Source organism: Scatophagus argus, chromosome 22 (assembly GCF_020382885.2).
Source record: "Scatophagus argus isolate fScaArg1 chromosome 22, fScaArg1.pri, whole genome shotgun sequence".
NCBI lineage: Eukaryota > Metazoa > Chordata > Actinopteri > Scatophagidae > Scatophagus > Scatophagus argus.
The window spans coordinates 1,454,243-1,472,500 of NC_058514.1; the positions used below are offsets into that span (position 1 = coordinate 1,454,243).

Genomic DNA, 18,258 nt, shown 5'->3' on the forward strand with positions numbered 1-18,258 from the left:
CCCACCTCGCATGGATCGATATCTCATTCCTCCTCTTCTGAAAGTGTTCTCCTGCACTTCAGCACATCATATTCAGCCCGACTCTGCAGCAGGTAAAATCCTGTTTTATTTCATTCTGCTCAGGTCGGCACACCAACTGGAGCACAGAGCGAGCGAGCTCAAAGCACAATAAAATTAGAAGTGAATTTTTTCCTCAGATTTGTTCAGAAACTTCCACAGTGAGGACGCGGCAGCGCACACACGCCACACACACGCCACACACACTCGTTCCTGCTTCGTTTCCATCGACGTATGCTGTGGTTTACCTCCAGCAGAGAACGCGTTGGTCCCGACCACCTTATCTGCCGCACGCACACGCAGTCTGTTTGTGAGCGACATGGCATTTTTAAATCCCTGTTACTGTGGTTCTGCAAGGCTGGACGCTTTAATAGAAACAAAGTGTTTCTCCAATAACAAGCACAACGATGATAGAGCAGCCTGTCCCTGATAAAGCAATTTGTTTATAATGCAGGTTTTTATTTAAAAAGCTGTTTTCCATCAGCGGCGAGTCACGCTGCGCTGCAGGGAAACAGCAGCACACGGCGGACCAAATGAAACAAATAAAAACACTTAGAGGAAGAAAATATTCTTATATTACAACCAATCAATCAAGGTTTTATTATTACAGCCAATCAGGTTGTATCATGTCATTCCTCAACACGTATGTATGTGGGGCCGAACTGAACCAGGACTGAGCTGTTCACAAAGAGAACTGTGCATTTGTGACTTTGTTTCAGTTTAATCCTGAAATGAAGACACAACCGCAGTGTTTACAGCCACATTTAAAGGAAAACTGAATGTTTAATTGTGAAAGGAGGATTTATTTTTTTTTATAATCAGCGGTTTAGTGTAATTTGTCAAAGTTATTCCTCTCGTTAAAGTTAGAGGGCGGCTGTCATGCTCATTTCCAGCTTTAAATTTGTTTTTCTGGCAATTCATTAGTTTTACAGTAGATTTAGTCAGTAGTTTTGCATGATTTACAAAATAATATATATACATATATATATATATATATATATATATATATATATATATATATATTAAAATAAATAAAACCTGTCCTTTATGCAGCCCCTCAGTTCATCCTCTGACTGAATCAAGCTGTTTGAGCTCCTGTCTCTTTAAGCCCCGCCCTCTTCTGATTGGATAAACATCAGGAAACCTCATCCTTTTTTCAGTGTTTTGATGACATATGGCAGCAACACTAGCTTACAAATAGCGACACAGGGCTGATCTCACTGCTAACAAAAACACAACTTTATAACTTTATTCGCTGACTTTACTGAAACCGGATCATATTGATGACAGTGCAGGGTATTTTTGGAGGTTTTGGAACCTGAACTTTTTTCTCACATGGTTTTATTTAAAACATGTTTACTTCAGCATTTGGCCACATTTAATATGAACATCCAACACTGTAACATAACAAACAATAAGGGAAAAGCAAAATGAACCCCTTTAATGCAGATGAGTAACGTGTTTCTCACACTGAGGAAAAGAAAAATTCACTGCTGTCATTCAGTTCTGGTTTGTGAACATGAATTCAAACAGACTGACAGGAAACTCATTCGGTTTCTGTCAGACTTCATCATCATCAGCACTACGTGAAGCCACAGGGGACAAAAATCAAAGGTGAAAGTAAGTCATGTTTCTGTTTCTGAGCCTGACAGGTCCTTTCATTTCAGCAGATGGTCACAAAGAAGCAGTAATTTGAGCTCTTTCAGTCACGGTTGCAGCCAGACTTCATGACACAAACAGACTTCATCTGAAAACACACCTAATTATGAAAACAACCCAAGATGTGACATGACATTAAACTTTTCTGCTGTACAGTTTATTTAGATTTAGCAGACGACGTCGGTTGGATTTCACCACCCAGCCTGTAAAGCAACAGCCAGCAACCGATTCTGTTCACATTCAATACAAGAACAAATTACGAAGAGGGGACTTCGTCTGCAGCCTTCGTCCAACATTTTAATTAGCTTTGTGTGAACAGCAGTACGCTGTGCTTTTCTGTAGAGGGCAAAAAGCCTCGTATTTGTTTTGTATGAACACAGCAGAGCACAGTGAGGGCTGACGGGCAGGAACTAAACCCACCTTCTCCCCAACGCAAACACCGGTGGAGGAAATCAGCTGCTCTTCACTGAGTACACTTCTCATGTACTTGTACTAAACTTAAATACTTGAAACAGTTTGTTGAGGAAATGTCAACTGACACTAGATAAAATCACATGTTCTGGGTATGTCGCAAATCCCAAATTCCTCATCACAGCACCAAATTAATCCACCGCTCAAAGTAGTTCCAAGTAAATGTTTGTTGTTTCATAACGTCACACCAGTGAGCAGCCGCTTGAAGGAAATGAGGCCGGAGGCGACATAAAGCACGTTGAGATTCGTTTGTTTCGTTGTTTCCATGGGATTTGTTGACCTCAGTAAAAATAACACCACCTTTATCCTTTAAACAGTCATGTTCAGTGATTTGCAACATTTCCCATAATGTTTTATTTACTTGTCTGGACCCAACTCTCTCAGGGACAGCCAAGCAACACAAAACCAGATGGATTTTACTGGATTGATCGTTTCATAGCTTACGCTTTCAAATGAAAACAAAAGAGGCGAACTACGAAGAGAAAATGTCCTGTGGCTGTTGATAAATCAATAAAATGAAACTAAAAGGGGCTTTTAAGGTCTTACCTTTAAAAGCTCTAAAGAAAAGGAGGCACACGTTCACACATGCTGTCCTGCCACCTGTGCAGGTGATCACCTGGAGGGAATTTGGTCGCCGAAGGTTACTGAGAGCCCATATAACACATTTGTAGCCCGTAACTGAAGAATTCACGCACTGATTATGACCACAATTCATTATGACACACACACACAAACCAGCCTTCTGTGCTAACCTGAGCACACGTCACTGATGCTGTACAGCGAGTGTCACAGTCAGATGACAGTCACACACTGGGATTCACACATTTTAAAACATCCAAAACAAGGTGGTCACATGGGACGGGCGCCAGCCGAGTCCGCCGTTTAAACGTGAGCGACTGGCAGATATTCACCGAGTCACAGTCGCTTTCAGATCACTCGTTGCTACCTGGTAACATCGTGTGAATCATCAGCATCGCTGCAATAGAAGCCTGCAGCTTAATGAGGAGGTTTTACTATGTTTGATTTGTGACACCTGGCAGTCAGTGAATTAGCATTCAGCGTGAGAGTGACACACAGATACAGATGTTTACATGAGGCTGAAACAAAGAGGCGGAGGAGGCGGAGGAGGAGGGACGGGGTGGAGGTGAAGGTGGAGAGAGGGAGGAGACGAACAGACGTTCAAAAGTTCTGCAGCTGCTTCCAAACGCGGAGTGTGTGTGTGTGTGTGTGTGTGTGTTGGCCTGTTGACTGCCCGCCCACATGGGGGTCCATCTGGTCATTATGAACCAGATGGACCCCCTCGCTCTGCCTCTCCAGGTGATTTAAAGTCTCTGTTAATTAGAGCTGATGTCTCATTTTTAGTTATTTATTTATTTTAGTTTCTTTCTCACTGAGTAATTTTGGTTTCATCCAAATTTTCCATTTAACCAATTAACTAATTGTGATGGAGTCCCCTGATTCTGTCAGTTTACCTGCGTGTGTGTGTGTGTGTGTGAGAGAGAGAGAGAGAGAGACTCTCCGTCCTTATCCAGGAGTTAGCCCAGTCCTTTGAGGAGGGATCAGTGCAGCTCCTACACAAACAGACAAAACATCCAGGAATTAGTCATATTCTCTCCTGTCGGCCCAGAAAGGATTCATTTGAAAACAAGCTGTTTATCTCACACATAAAATCAAGTCTCCCTCAGTCTATACTTATGCATATTTTGATTTATGCCTTTAGAAATAGCAAAATAAAAAAAAAAGTTTTTAAACTTATTTTCTTTTCCTTTTTCAAGTTTTGATGAAGTGAAGCTGTTGCTTGCTGTCATTGTTTTCCCCTGAACTTCTCTCCCTCACTCTCACACCAGGTGTTAGACAGGTACATCAGCACTCGGCTTCAGGCGCAAAGGAAACACAGCAGCCTCTAAATGACAGAATTAAACTTTCTGTTGGTGTTCTTTCTTCAGTTCAAACATTTGAATTATGTTGCTCAAAAAAGATGAAATTTTTATTCAGAGCAACACAGACTGAACCTCATCTGCCAAGAAGATAAAATCAAAATCTTTCTGATGTTCATGAAAAGTGTAATCTTTCCAGAAACTTTTGTTTAACGAGATGTAGATTCATTAAAACCAAATCTATCTGATAAACAGTTTTAATCCATGAATTACAAAGAGCCACATTGGACCAAGAATTAGCCAGATCCCAGCAGATATTGTTCTTTTTTTTTTTTTTTTTTTTTAAAGATCCTGTTCATCCTGTTCATTAACGACTGAAAACTTAATAAGCCAACAATTCTATTGCTTAACAAGATGGAGGTTCATTAAAACCAAATCTCCATAGTAAACACTGTAATCCATGAATTAGACAGAGCCGCACTTCTCCGGATTTAGCCTGATCCCAGGGGTAATTTAGACAGGCTTGTTAAAGCTCAACATGTTTGCCGATGTCTATTAAAATCCTGAAAGCAGGAAAGCAGAGGAGAGGAAACGGGAGATGGAGTGATGGGAGAAAACAAAGAGAAGAAAGAGCGACAGAAAACATGAAGAGGAAACATGGAGGACTGAGTGGATGAAAAGATGAGAGGACAACAAAAGAAGGGGGGATCAAAAGGGAGGAAAACTGAGAGTACAGCAGGGAGCGAAGAGAAAATGACAAGATGAAAGAAGAGGAGGAGACAAAGGAAGGAAACTGATGAGGGAAGGAAATAAATTGAGCAGACAAGGAGAGGAAGGAATCAGGAAAGGCAGGGTATCCAACTGGGAGAAGGTTTAGACAGGAAGAACGGATGAATTAAGAGTGGAAACAAGAGGAGAGAAGAAGAAAAGGAAACAAGAAGAGAAATTACAAGGACAGGAAGTGAACAGCCAAGATTAGATTAAACAAAGATTAACCAGAATGATTACACAACTAAACCTTTGTTTACTGCACAAACTGCTCCGCCACACGACAGGCTGTTTACCGACTGCTTCTCAAAAACTTCATTATTTAAACGTCTAAAGCTGAGCTGGAAGAAAACCAAAGCAAACCAGAGTCCAAAAATCACCGTGAAGAGTGAGAGTGACATCACGGAGACAAACGTCTGCTCCCTTCTTACCAGGGCTAAGAGAAGGAAACAGAAATAAGGTCCTGGTTACACAGGAGTGTGTTCATGGCGTCATGGGGGCAGCCATAAGTGTGTCCATAAGTGACAAAGACAAACGCGTGTCCTTTCAGGAGAAGCAGCGCTTCCTGACCGACGTCCTCCACGAGGTGATGCTGTTGGACGGCCTGAGCTCCTCCCACCCCATCTCCCAGGAAGTCGTGCAGGCGACGGACATCGACAGGGTCTTCGACTGGATCGCATACAAAAAAGTGAGTGTCTGCTGATGTAATGTGGTGGAAAAGTGAGAGCCTGAGGAAACATGCTGGACGGCGGCTGGCTAAGGTGATTGGCTCAAGGTCATTAAAGACGTTTAATTAAAGAAGTTTGATGTTGGTCAACAGCAGGAATTTGTCAAAGCTCATCAGCGTTTAACTCATTTAAACTTCTGTGAGCTCATCCGCTGATCACTGTGTGTGTCTCTGTGCCGTCTGTAGGGGGCAGCGTTGATCCGGATGCTGGCTAACGTGATGGGACAGTCGCTGTTCCAGAAAGGACTCAACGTAAGTTCACGTAGTCCTGCAGGTCCAGCTGTCCAAACAAAAGGTTTGTGTATCTGAGGACAACAGGGACAGGGTTTTAAAATGATCCGTCACCCACTGTGTGTGTGTGTGTGTGTGTGTGTGTGTGTGTGTGTGTGTGTGTGTGTGTGTGTGAGTGAGCGTGTGAATAAGTGGATTTGGCTGCAGGCGAAGTTTGAGAGGAAGTTTTGCTTGTTGTTTTCTGCTGTAAAAGCTGGCCCGTCTTTTCAATGCACTGGAAGTGACCTGAATTCACGCTGAGTGCTGCCGCCTGCACGGGTTTGATATTCAAAGGAAGGTTTTTTTTTTGCTGTTGTAATTCAACAAACCGTCTCACACCAGATTAAAAGAAAAAGTAAAGTCCATTTTTATTTCATATTTTATTTACTCAGCTGTTCCACTGCTGCTCAAAGCCTAATCTGCAGTACCAGGAGTCTGAATATTGTTTAGAATTTAGCTGGACGCTGCACTAAAACTAGACTGAAACGAGACTGTAAAACATCCACACGAGTCTTCCGAATTCCCCCTCAGAGGCCGGAGGTTTCACAGATGTTCGCGTGGCGTGACGCGGCGTTTGCTCAGAGTGGAGTTCAAAGTAGAAGCGAGCGGGCTGACCAGCGGTGAGACATCGTGAATCCGTCCCGTTGGCTTCAGCTGCTAAAACAACATCGGCGGTGTGAGTGACAGAACCTGCTGCTGCCCTCTGCTGGCTCACGCCGGTTAACGCTGATGTCTCAGAGACGTCAGAGCAGCAAACAGCCAAAGTGAAACTCGGTCACTTTGTTTGTCTCACGGCCACACAGCAGATGGGAGGAAGTCAGCGTACAAACCGCGTCATGTGATGTGAGGTGAAAGTGGGCTAAGTTCAGTGCAGTCATGGAAGTGTGTATGAATCCCCTGCACACACACACACACACACACACACACGCACACAATGTCCTCATTTTCCTGCTGAAACTTTCAGCGACCTGGAACACACTGAGAACCAGATTCTATATAAAAACACTGCTGATCCAGCAGCAGAACACACAGAGAATACTGTGTGTGTGTGTGTGTGTGTGTGTGTGTGTGTGTGTGTGTGTGTGTGTGTGTGTGTGTGTGTGAGAGACAATGTGCTGAACATTATGCCTCTCCACCTAAGATAAAACATCCTGGTAAAATATTTTCTTCACTTACTGTCTTCATATTTCCTCTGCGATAAAACACTCAATACGAATAAATAAAAAGAATAAAAACCGAAGAAAAGCTGCGTAGTGAAACACACCAGCAGTGATGGCATGATTTGGAAAGCAAATCCAAACTGAGGGTTCTGTTTTCATCTGCTCGCCTTGAGCAAAACCATCATAAATACACAAGAGAATAAAAGCAATAAAGAGACAACATCGAATGAGAGAAAGTGGAAAAAAAGAGCAATAAAAGAATAAAAAGAATAAGAGTAAAAAGAGCGTCGAAGGCGGGTGTCACTCGGCTGACATGTGTTCATTCTTCTTGGTTCTGGCTTATTTCGGTCCATGTTGAGTATTGATTCCCAGACCGAATTGTCGGCACCACCTGTAAGTGTTGTAAATCAGAGCGCAGCAAACAGGGTTTTTGTGAACCTTTTCAAAGCCTGGAGGAAGCCGTCGGCTGCAGAAACAGGCAGAATTGAAAAGCCCCGGCGGCCTGTTGGGGATTCGGGATGTGTCGGCTGAGCTGCTGGAGGTTGAGGTTCATCCTCAGATGTGGGGGGAGGGGTGACAGTCCTCGTTAACAACCCGAGTGTTAAAACGGTGCGACGCCTGAAATCTCGCAGCTCAACCCTCACAGCTTTACTCACAGAAATCTTTCTAATGAAATTATTATCACTGATCTCCCCCAGGCAGAAAGCTTGTTATCGGTGAGAGCAGTTTGGTGCGACGTGCTGGTAAACCTGCGCTGGGATCAGACTCGGCGTGAGGGCCGTTTTATCTCAGTTCATGTCGACTTTGGCGAAGGTGACAGGGTGGGACTTATCAAAGGCGCACACACAAACGCTCTGCGCTGCTATCACGCGTGTCATCTTGTTCCAATAAAGAGCTCCTTCTCGCCTTATCGAGCTCCGTGCACACCGCGACCACTGAGGGATCTTCTCCATCACTGAGAGGCAGATCAGAGTCTCTCTCTGCAGGTGTTCTGGGTTACCTTCCTCGGCTTTCCTGTCTTTTCCTGTTCTATCGCGAGCCCCAACAATCCCCCCCAGCCTCCCAAAGATTCCTCTAACACCAGCCCACTGCAGAGGGAATGACTTCCTGCTCCCGTGCCGGACGCAAACAGGGATCAGCCGTCACCGATGAACTGAAAACTAAGAGGCCACAAAACTAAGTCCCTTTTGAGCTGAGAGAGTCTCACAGGGAGCTTTGGAGGCTTCACTTCGGTCATTAGCTTAGAAAATATAACTTCACGTCTGAGGTGAGAGCAGGACTGAGCTCCAAGCCCTTCAGACTCAGCACAGGAGAAGAGAAGGAGAGCAATTAATTCAATACAATCAAATCAATATTAATATCACAGAGCTGGACCTTCCAGGTGCCTCCAGAATTTATTTAAAGATAAAATATCTAATATTTCAACACTAAAATGTCTAAAAATTGACTGGACGTTTGTTGGGCCACTCAAAGTGCTTTTGGTACGCTGAACTATAAATGAGCACTCACACTGCAGCTGTGCATGATGGGACTGAAGAAGCAGACACTGTGGGTAAACATTCACTACCAACAGTTTGGCTTCAGTCCCAAACTGTGTTTTGTATAAGTAACTCAGATCAGGTACACTGCAGGTGAAGGTCGGACCAACCACAGTCCACCAAATGATGTCACTTCCTGTCGCTCTGCAGACTGACCAGTTTTCTTTTTGGGTTTGTTTTTCAGGATTATCTGCTGAGTCACATGTACAGCAACGCGGCCAGAGACGACCTGTGGAGCAAACTGTCTCAGGTAACCCTCACCTGTCGCCCGCCCGCTCGGGGCTTCAGTGCAGACCCGCAGCTCCTCTCGCTGGTTCGGTTCCTCGCTCTACAGCAGGGGTCCCACTTCTGAGTGTTGAGGGATAAAAGCAGCCGGGCTGACTGATGCAGTTAATTATTTAACGAAACCATCCTAATGAAGGCCGAAGAGACACTCGTTAAGACCGACGAGACGAGGAAAGTCTTGTTGCCACGGCGACATGACTGACAGGTGGAGGCGAGGCTCTTTTTCTCAGCGTCTGTTGGATTAGATTCGTTAGTGCTTCGTTAGACTGAGACAGCTGAGCAGCCAGCCAATCAGATCTCCAATGCAAATTGGAAATATTGGTCGTCTTTAACTTTGTTACTCGTGTAGGAAAACAACCTAATTCGCAATTCTGGTAACCACTGAAGGTTGACATGTTTTCGTTTTGTCCAGGCCATGCGTTCAGAGGGACGGGACATCAACATCGGAGGGATGATGGACAGGTGGACTCTGCAGATGGGCTACCCTGTCATTACCATCAGCAAGAACCAATCAGAGCAGCTCCCGACGTTTTACATCACTGTCAGCCAGGAGCACTTCCTGTACGGACAGGAAGTCAGGAACAACAACAGGTCAGTTTTAGTCTGTTTTATCCAGACTTTAGACTACAACACACTTGTGCATTTGTCATTTCGTTTGATCCAAATATCAAGAAATTGACACAAACTGTAGAAAAGTGAAGCCAAAACATCCGAGACACGAGCGCTGCCGACATCATCATGGACTGCAGTGTCCAAAGTGTGCGTCCTGGAACTTCCTGGAAGGGATATCGCATTATTCACATGGGTCACATTTTCAGCTCAGAAAATCCACAATTCCGGATAAATTTGGAAAACATACATCCGTGCTGTATATTTCAGTATATTTCTAAGAACTCTCTGTTTCCCTGCATGTCAATAAAAGAACACAAAAAATAAATAAATCAGGAGTTTAAGTCAACAGTGTGTAACACGGTGAGACGCTGCTGTGCTTCTGAACGCATGATCAAACGACGGCGTCGGCCTCTGACGGCCCGAGACTTCGGCTCAGCTAAAAGCACAACAACACGTTTCTTTTTTACAAGTGTTGGTGAACGCCGCGGGACCGCCGAGTGTGTCTGAACGCAGCCCCCTGAGACTCAACAGGGGAGAAAGAAAGAGTTGAGCTCCACCTACAACAAACAGCTTCAGTTCATGAGCTGAGCAGACCTCAGGAGCGACTCTGAGCAGAGCAGCTCGAGTGAAACACAAAACACTCCACATGAAAGAGAACGGAGGATAAAATGAAGAACGGCAGAGGAAGAAACTTTTGGTGAGAAACTGAGGAGGTCAGAGTGATTGTAAATGTCAGCTACGGTACCAAAACATGACAGAAAGGAAAGGCGGGAAGAAATGAAAAGAGGGGAAGAAAAGAAGAGAACAACAGGTGAAAACAGAGGAGTGGAGCTGATGAAGTATTGATGGAGGAGAAAGTGGGTCGATAAAACAGCGAAGAGAATAAACTCCAGACGTTGTGAAGGATGTGAATAAAACATCAAGTGAATCAAATATAAATGAAATATAAATGATGTAAAGGTGTTAAAGAATGTGAAGAAAAGTGCTTTTTCAGGAGGACAGAGAGGACAGACTTGGAGCTTACGGAGGAGTGAGACAAAGAAGTTACAGCAGGACCATATGACGAACTGACGGGGGGTCTAAGGTCCGTCAGAGACTGACGAGTGGTGGCGTTTAAAATGTGAAAGCGAACCGAATTACTGTTGCACGACTTCTTATTTTCACAAATTTCCCTGAAGCGCTGATGCCTGAGACGTCGAGCCTGTACAAGAATGTTGGAGGAGCTCAGATCCAGCAGATTTCAGTCTCTTCTTCAACAGATTTTATCTGAAACATCATGACTGTGGTTGCATCTCCATCGCCCCCTGGGGGCTGCCTGGGTGCAGTACAGCTAATAAACAACTCCTCCTCGTCCTCCTCCTCCTCGTCCTCTTCCTCTATGCAGCTAAGTGCTACTCCTGATTGGGTCAGGATATTTTGGCTCCACTTTTGTACAGTTGGAGGAAGTGGAGACGTGTCGGCCATCTTTATATGAGTCAATGGTCCTGCAGAATGTACAGTATGAAATATGTTCTCCTTTTCTGGACCCTGTCGTCCAATCTGTGTCTCATTATTTCCTCTTGGAGTTGGAGCGGGGCTTTCATCTGGACCTCCACCCTGTCAACACCAGCCTGACACCTTTGAAGCTTAACCAACTAATTAGTGGCGGCCAGTCATCTCTCACTAACTGCCTCACAACCTCTCATCTGTCGCCTAAAGAAAATGGAGTCTCTTTTCAAACTGAAGTGTGGAGGTGACATTTTAAAGATCACAGTGTATTTTTATACTTCCTCTCTCGCTCCAGTCTTTGGCGGTTTGAGGGAGACGTTTCAAACTTGTGTCTTTTATTTTCCCACCATCAAACAGCCAACATGGCGAGACAAATAAGTGCTTTTTAAAATACTGAGCAGACAGGAAAAGAGACAAGGAGACACCAGAGGACGGCGTCATCGAACAATAAGGTCGAGTTAATGATACTGAAAATAAATCAAACGGAGCTCGTCTCTGTGATCGTGGGCCCTGTCACCTGGCAGGTAAACAGAGATGTGATTGGAGGATGAGCAGTTGTGAGTTTGATTTAATTAGCTTTAATGCTAAACAGGAAGGTGACAAATGATCTCACAGATGCACACTGAAGTTTATTTATACACTGCTTTTCCAAGGCTGATATCACAAAGTGACAAAAATAATTAAAATGCATGATAGAGAAAAAACACCATAAAATCTACGGACAGAAACGACAACAAGACGAAAACTGGACATGAAGACGCGGACACTCAGTATGTGTTGTAGTCAGATTTTATTCTTTGTAAGAATTTAATGAACGTTTTGACTGAATGAATGACCAGAAGATGCTTTTTTGACACAAGCCAAACCTCACAGGGGTGACGGCTTTAAACTGTGAGACCTTCGAGGTGAGATCAGATGGGATCAGCGTGTTTTCTTAATGGAGGAGGAGGAGCAGCAGGAGGAGGAGGAGCAGAAGGGGGAGGAGGAGGAGGAGGAGGAGCAGCAGCAGAGGAGGAGGAGGAGGAGGAGGAGGAGGAGGAGCAGTAGAAGAGGAGGAGGAGGAGGGGGGGGGCACAGAGGTGAAGGTCTCAGGAGTTTCTGAAGTTTCCCATGTCGTGGTATGAACACAATCCCACTGACTTTCTGTGCTTACAGTGTGTGTGTGTGTGTGTGTGTGTGTGTGTGTGTGTGTGTGTGCTGAACACACAGCTGATTTCTGCCTTTGATGAATAAACCATCAAGTCCACACACACACACACACACACACTTCATTCAATCAAATATTAATAAACACATTCTTCTGTCCACACTGCTGACTGTGTGTGATTAAGTGTGTGTGTGTGTGTGTGTCTGTGTAACTGAGGTGCACTCGTGTCAGTCATGTTGATGTAAATATCAGATTAAATATTTAGTTGCTAGGCAGCGGTATTGATCCATGGTTGCCTATGGCGACGGATGGCTATTATGGGATTGGTAAATGGATCTCAGTGGCTGATTGTGTTACAGTGACCCCGGCCATACACACACACACACACACAAATACACACACTCTGTAAGTGGATGAATTAACTGCTGATTGTTTGCTGTCTGTAATTAAAACCCACTTTAATTAGAATATGAATCAATTTGATGAAATGAGTCCAATTAAAAAAAGTGAGTCTGAGGGTTTGAATGGAACAAAAGAGAAGCTCTCACTTCTCTTAGGGCCCTCAGTCCTGAGTGTTCATGTGTGTTTTATGGATCATTTGGTTATGATGACTGATGACCACACAGTAAAATATTCTTCTCTGCTGTCAATAAATATAGTGGGGTAAAAAGTGTAATATTTTCATCTGTAGTAGTAAATCCTGAGTAAATCTACTCTGTTAGGCTGTAGTTTTTCGAGAATGTTATAGTGCAGTCGGTCGGTGGAGCTTCTCTTTAAGGGCCTCTTAAACATTTTATATGAGAAGATGACGAGCCCTTCAGGGTCTTGTTCACCAGTGAGGCTAAAGTGTAGGGATCGATGCAGTAATGCCCGTGTTGTAGTGCAGAGGGAGCTGAACCGGGAGCCAAAGCTTTTGATTAACCGGCCGATCTACGTTCCAACCTTCACCTGTGGTCAGGTAGTCGGCTGGTCTGGTGGCAACCCAAGGAATGAGATCCTGCAACCGGCTGAAACGAGTTTCCTCCGCAGGAAGTCTGGGCTCGGCCTCCGGGTGAGGAGCCGGGAGTGGAGCCGCTCCTTCGCAGCTAAAGGATTGGGATCCTCCCTCCCTTTGGAGGTTTTCAGGAGTGGACCCAGAACACACTGGATCCTCCAGGAGATCCACCAGGAGGAGCTGGAAAGAGGGACTGCCTGCCGCTCAGCAGGACGGGATGGATAGATGGATGGATGGATGGATGTTAATGATAAGAATGCAGAAACGGACAGAAAGGATTCGGCCTCGATGCTCTTTACTGTCTGCAGACTTTAAGTGATTTGTTTCAGAATCAGAATCGGTTTCGTTTCGTCTTTTGTGCATAAGTACATAAGTGACGGTTATTTCCTCTGTGTGAGGTTTGCTGTAATCAAATGATTTTTGAATTGCACTGGTTCAGAAATGGCTCATAAAGCACTTTGTTTATGCAGTTTAAAACTCGGCAAGTGATTTACAACTCAAAATTAAATGATTATATCGTTCTGCAGCTTTTCCGATTCTCCTAAAATTAAACCGCAGATCTTCCATCATTAACAAACAGGTTCCATTCAACATCGATTACGCTGGCTCTAAAACGCACTCGTCTCATTTTCTTTGGCTGCGTTTCTGCACTGCTGCTCTCGGTTTGTGTCTTTAGCGCTGAGTTACTCCCACTTCATTCTGTCTGTCTGTCTGCCATTCAAAAACCACTTATCTCCTTAACATCGACTTCTCAGGAATAAAAACAGCCTCGTGTAAGCTCAGCTGCGATGCCATTTTCAGATAATTGTCTCGTTCTTGAATCGTTTCATGAGCCTGACCGTTTGGGGAATTCCTTAATGCGTCTTTAAACTGATCTGAAAATGCGAAACTCACCAGAGTGGACAGCACACTTAACCTCTCTGAAAGCCACGATAGCCGTCAGCCTTTTCCAGCTGACTGATGGCGAATGATCATCGCTGACCGTCACTCTGTCCCCCTCTCTGTCTGTCTGTCTGTCTGTCTGTGTGATAACCGAGGCGCTAAAGCTCAGTCCACTTCCTGACCTCGCTCTCCCTCTCTGCAGTTTGCAGTGGCAGGTTCCATTGACGGTCGCTGTAGGAAATGCATCCACTGCTGGTTCGGAGAGCCTCATCTGGATCAACAACAGGACAGGTACGCCGCTGCAGGACTCAGAGCGCCACATGCTGTTTTTCTTATCACTGATACAACATGTGCATGAAAGTGTGATTTCATTATCGTGTTACAGCTGAGATGACAAGTCGTCTCGGGATTGTCTTGTTCTGTTAACAGAGCAAAGTGTATCATAAACTAATTATCTCATCATCGACAGATATGTGACTTGTGTTTAACAGAGGAAAACAAAATGGCAGGTGTTACGTTAAAAAGACGCTAAGTGTTTAGTGGTCTGTCAGCAGGAAGAAACCTCAATCTGTTCGCTTTCTTCAGGGAAATTAAAGCTCTTCCTGTCTTTTTTTATTTTTAGGAATAAAGCTAGTTTTACTTAGTTTTTTGGAGTGTAAATTCTGGTTGTGGCTTTGGAAAAGAGAGCTCTGTGTGCACGTGGTTCATAAAGTCCTGCTGAAACTGCACCTCAGCTACACGGTGAAGGCAGGAAGCCTTTAAGTACAACACTGCAAGACAGTTTAAATCCAGCGAGTGGGAAGGAAGCTGAGGAAGTGGGCCAGCAGCTGTTTTCTCTCTTTTCCTCACCTGGTCTGAAAGCTCCTACAAGCTGTGCTACTGAAGTGTTCAACCTCACAGGATGCTCTGGTTTTTCTGAGAGAGGCTGTGATCTTTGTTTCCGCCATGCTGGGTGTGAAAGGTGGTGCTGATGCTGCAGTTCGTCAGCACCACCTTGTATGTGAGAGGTCGGCGTTCAGACGTGGCGCTAACGTCCGTCCTGAGTGATCCGATCTCAGCACAGGTGTGAACGCACCCGAGACGCTCAGAGATCCGATCGCTCAGACCACAATCGGAGGTGGTCTTCTGTAGAACGGCAGGCAGAAGGGATGAGCTGCTGTCTGCTTTCCATTTGGTTTGCTGTCGTGTAAATCACACATGTGGGCTCTCTCACCTGCTCAGGTAAGCAGCAGATGTGCGAACACACTGAGGGTTTCAGCTGATTTCACCACCGAACCAGCAACATTGTTTCTGTTTTGTCTCAGAAACCCACAGGATTGGTCGGATGGATGACAAAACCTGGTTGCTAGGCAACATCAACCAGACGGGCTACTACCGTGTGAACTATGACCTGCAGAACTGGAAACTGCTGATTCAGCAACTCCACACCAACCACCAGGTCTGTCTGTCTGTCTGTCTGACTGACTGACTGTCTATCAGACTGTCTAAGTGACTACCTGTCTGTCTGTCTGTGTGTTTGTCCAAATGCCTGTCCGTCTATCTGACTGTCTGTCTGTCTGACTGTCTTTCAGACTGTCTAAGTGACTTCCTGTCTGTCTGTCTGTGTGTTTGTCCGAATGGCTGTCCGTCTATCTGACTGTCTGTCTATCTGACTGTCTGTCTGTCTGACTGTCTTTCAGACTGTCTAAGTGACTTCCTGTCTGTCGGACTGCCTGTCTGTCTGTCTGACTGATTCTGATTCTGATGTGTGTTTTAAGCTGAGCTTGATGGGACCAAACATTATCTTTGTCTTGTCTATCCTTGTCTTTTTGTCCTCTTCACTCCCCCTCTGTCCGGCTCACTTTGTCTGTTTGTCTCGCTCAGATCATCTCCGTTGGAAACAGAGCAGGACTCATCGACGATGCCTTCAACCTGGCCAGGTGAGTCTTCTTTTTAACCAGAAAACATATTGGCTCAGTGTGCTTTAAAGACAGACACACACACACACACAGTAGAAGAGACAGGAGGATAAATGATGTCTGTCCCCTGTCTCTGTTCCTGAGAGGCTCATCTGTCAGGTGGGACATGTGGACGCATGGAGGGAGAGTTCGGCCAGGGCTGATCAATGCGTTGGTTTTAATAAGGAGTGTCTCTTTGTTGAACAGGACTGATGTTTTGTCTGCCTCTCTCAGATGACCGACTCCTCTGAGTGGACAGATATATTTCAGAGCTGTCTTCATCTGTTTGGTGGAGGCGGTTGGCGGCTTTGTGCTGCGGAACACGCAGTTCGACGGCGTCAGCTGTGCGTTCGGAGGTTTATATGTGGGTTCGACTAAGACCTATGGATTTTCACGCGCATATTTACATTCACGCGACTGAGCTTTGCCAGCAGCTGATTTTCCTCCGCATCCACAGCCGCTTGACTCTGTGGCTCGAGGATTAAGGCCGACGCCTTGCAGCACAGGGTTTTCCTGAGCTCTTTCTTCACATCCTCCAATAGATGTGCATGTCAAGCAAATGTATTTCTGCCAAGGTAGTTCTCAGCCTCATTCTTATTCTTTCATTCAGTTCACCATCTTCAGTTGGGATGTTTGAAAATGAAGTACGAACAACATCGAGTCAAAACCCATCAAACACGTGCATTTCCAAAACTTTCGCTGCATCCACTGCTGTACTACTGAAGCATGAACACAAGCTAAAATAAATACCAGAATTTCTCTTTAATTAAGTTTCCAGAGCTGTAGTTGTCTGGGATTGCGCAAAGTGACAGAAGCACATCTGGCTCTGTGAGGTGAGCATCCATGTTGCTGCATTCACAGCCACACCACCTACACCACCTACAAAAAAGAAACAACCTGAGCCAGAACGAAACTCTGTGATGAACGAGCCTTCAGTGAGGCTGCAGCCAGAGAGAGAATGTGTGTGTGTGTGTGTGTGTGTGTGTCGTTTTTCACTGTGATGCTTTCAGCCTGAAGCTTTTCCAGTACTGTAACCAAAATCTACTGTGACACCAACCCTACAGCTCAATCTACCCCCCTCTCTGTACCTCTTTCTCTCTCTCAACCATCTGTCTACTGTCATGTTGAATGAGCAACAGCTAGAGACGACGCTGACATCCTCTGTGTGTGTGCATGTGTGTGTGTGTGTGTTGATGAGTTAGAAGCTCAGCAGGAGGTTTCCATCTGTACAGAAACAGAGACACAAATACAGATCCATTAACATTCACCCTGAGAGCAGAAGACGCTCTTACTTCAGCCTGCATCTGTCGCTATGGTAACACTGATCGTCGCTACACCACATCTGATTCTGATGAGGTTGTCGTCGGGGTTTCTGTAGCCCTCTCATGTTGTTTCGTAACACTGTATGGTGTATCTCAACTCGCTGAAGGAGCTTACTACTCTTAAAGCAGAGAATATCAAAGTTGGACGAGTTGGGTACGTCCCTGTTGCTACTGATGCTAGCTTTTTAAAAACGCCAGGTTTGGGCTTCCTCGCTACCGAGCATCAGGTGCCAGCTCCTGTCCACAGTGGAAAAGAACACAAGAGTGATTTGCATCAAGTCACACCATGCAAAACGACTGCAGGGTCAGGGTTTCTGTGGGTCCTTAAAAGTCCCATAAAGTTTAAAATCCAATGATCAGAATTCCAGGCAGGCTGTGGCTCAGGCAGCAGAGCAGATCTTCATCATAAGGTTGATGGTTCAATACCTGGGGCCACAGTGTGCGGGTCGAAGTGTTCTTGGACATGATACTGAATCGCTCCCTCCATCAGTGTGTGAGTGCTCGTGCCAATGATTATCATATGGTATCTTCAGCCATAAGTGTATGAATATGTGTGCAAATGGGTGTGCGTGAGCAGCTTCATGTAGGAACTATTTTCTTCCTGTGCAGAGGGAGGGACTCATGTTGTTCAGTCTGCTTTGTTAGCCGGCCTCCGATTTGGCAAGTAAAATGTTAATGTTACTTGCAGAAAAGAAGGCCAAAACTACAAAAATACAACGAACATTGTTGTGAGTTCTGAAGGCCGCATCTGGGACGAACAAATCAGCCTTCAGCGTTCACTCGCTGTGACCCAGACTCAGACAGATTTTGTCTTTGTTCAGAGAGGGCCTGGATGTGCTTTGACTCATTTAGCACAAAGGCTGCATCCAGTGCTGCTGGCTGAGCCCTGCGACAAAAGTGACAAAACACACAGATGTCATATCAGCATTTTTCTCCGATTGCTCATCATTGACTGCAATGAGAGACCTTTAAATTAATCTGAGTGACGCTGATTCCTCTCACAGTTCGACTGGCTGGAGCTGGAGCAATTCACAGGCCACTAAAAGCTGATTGGTAATGGCAGG

General features: G+C 45.1%; 1 protein-coding gene across 4 annotated transcripts in view; it reads left to right on the top strand.

Moving 5' to 3' along the window:
* LOC124053792 (thyrotropin-releasing hormone-degrading ectoenzyme-like) overlaps positions 1-18,258 on the top strand; it is a 97,392-nt gene that overhangs the window by 64,005 nt on the left and 15,129 nt on the right. For all 4 annotated transcript variants that reach the window (XR_006842231.1, XM_046379287.1, XM_046379285.1 and 1 more), the window contains exons 7-13: positions 5,383-5,520; positions 5,746-5,811; positions 8,712-8,777; positions 9,225-9,403; positions 14,138-14,226; positions 15,240-15,373; positions 15,799-15,854. Coding sequence is in view for 3 of the 4 variants with exons in the window: in XM_046379287.1 (XP_046235243.1) it covers positions 5,383-5,520; positions 5,746-5,811; positions 8,712-8,777; positions 9,225-9,403; positions 14,138-14,226; positions 15,240-15,373; positions 15,799-15,854 (728 nt within the window). In the remaining variant the exon portion in view is untranslated. The remainder of the gene's footprint in view (positions 1-5,382; positions 5,521-5,745; positions 5,812-8,711; positions 8,778-9,224; positions 9,404-14,137; positions 14,227-15,239; positions 15,374-15,798; positions 15,855-18,258) is intronic.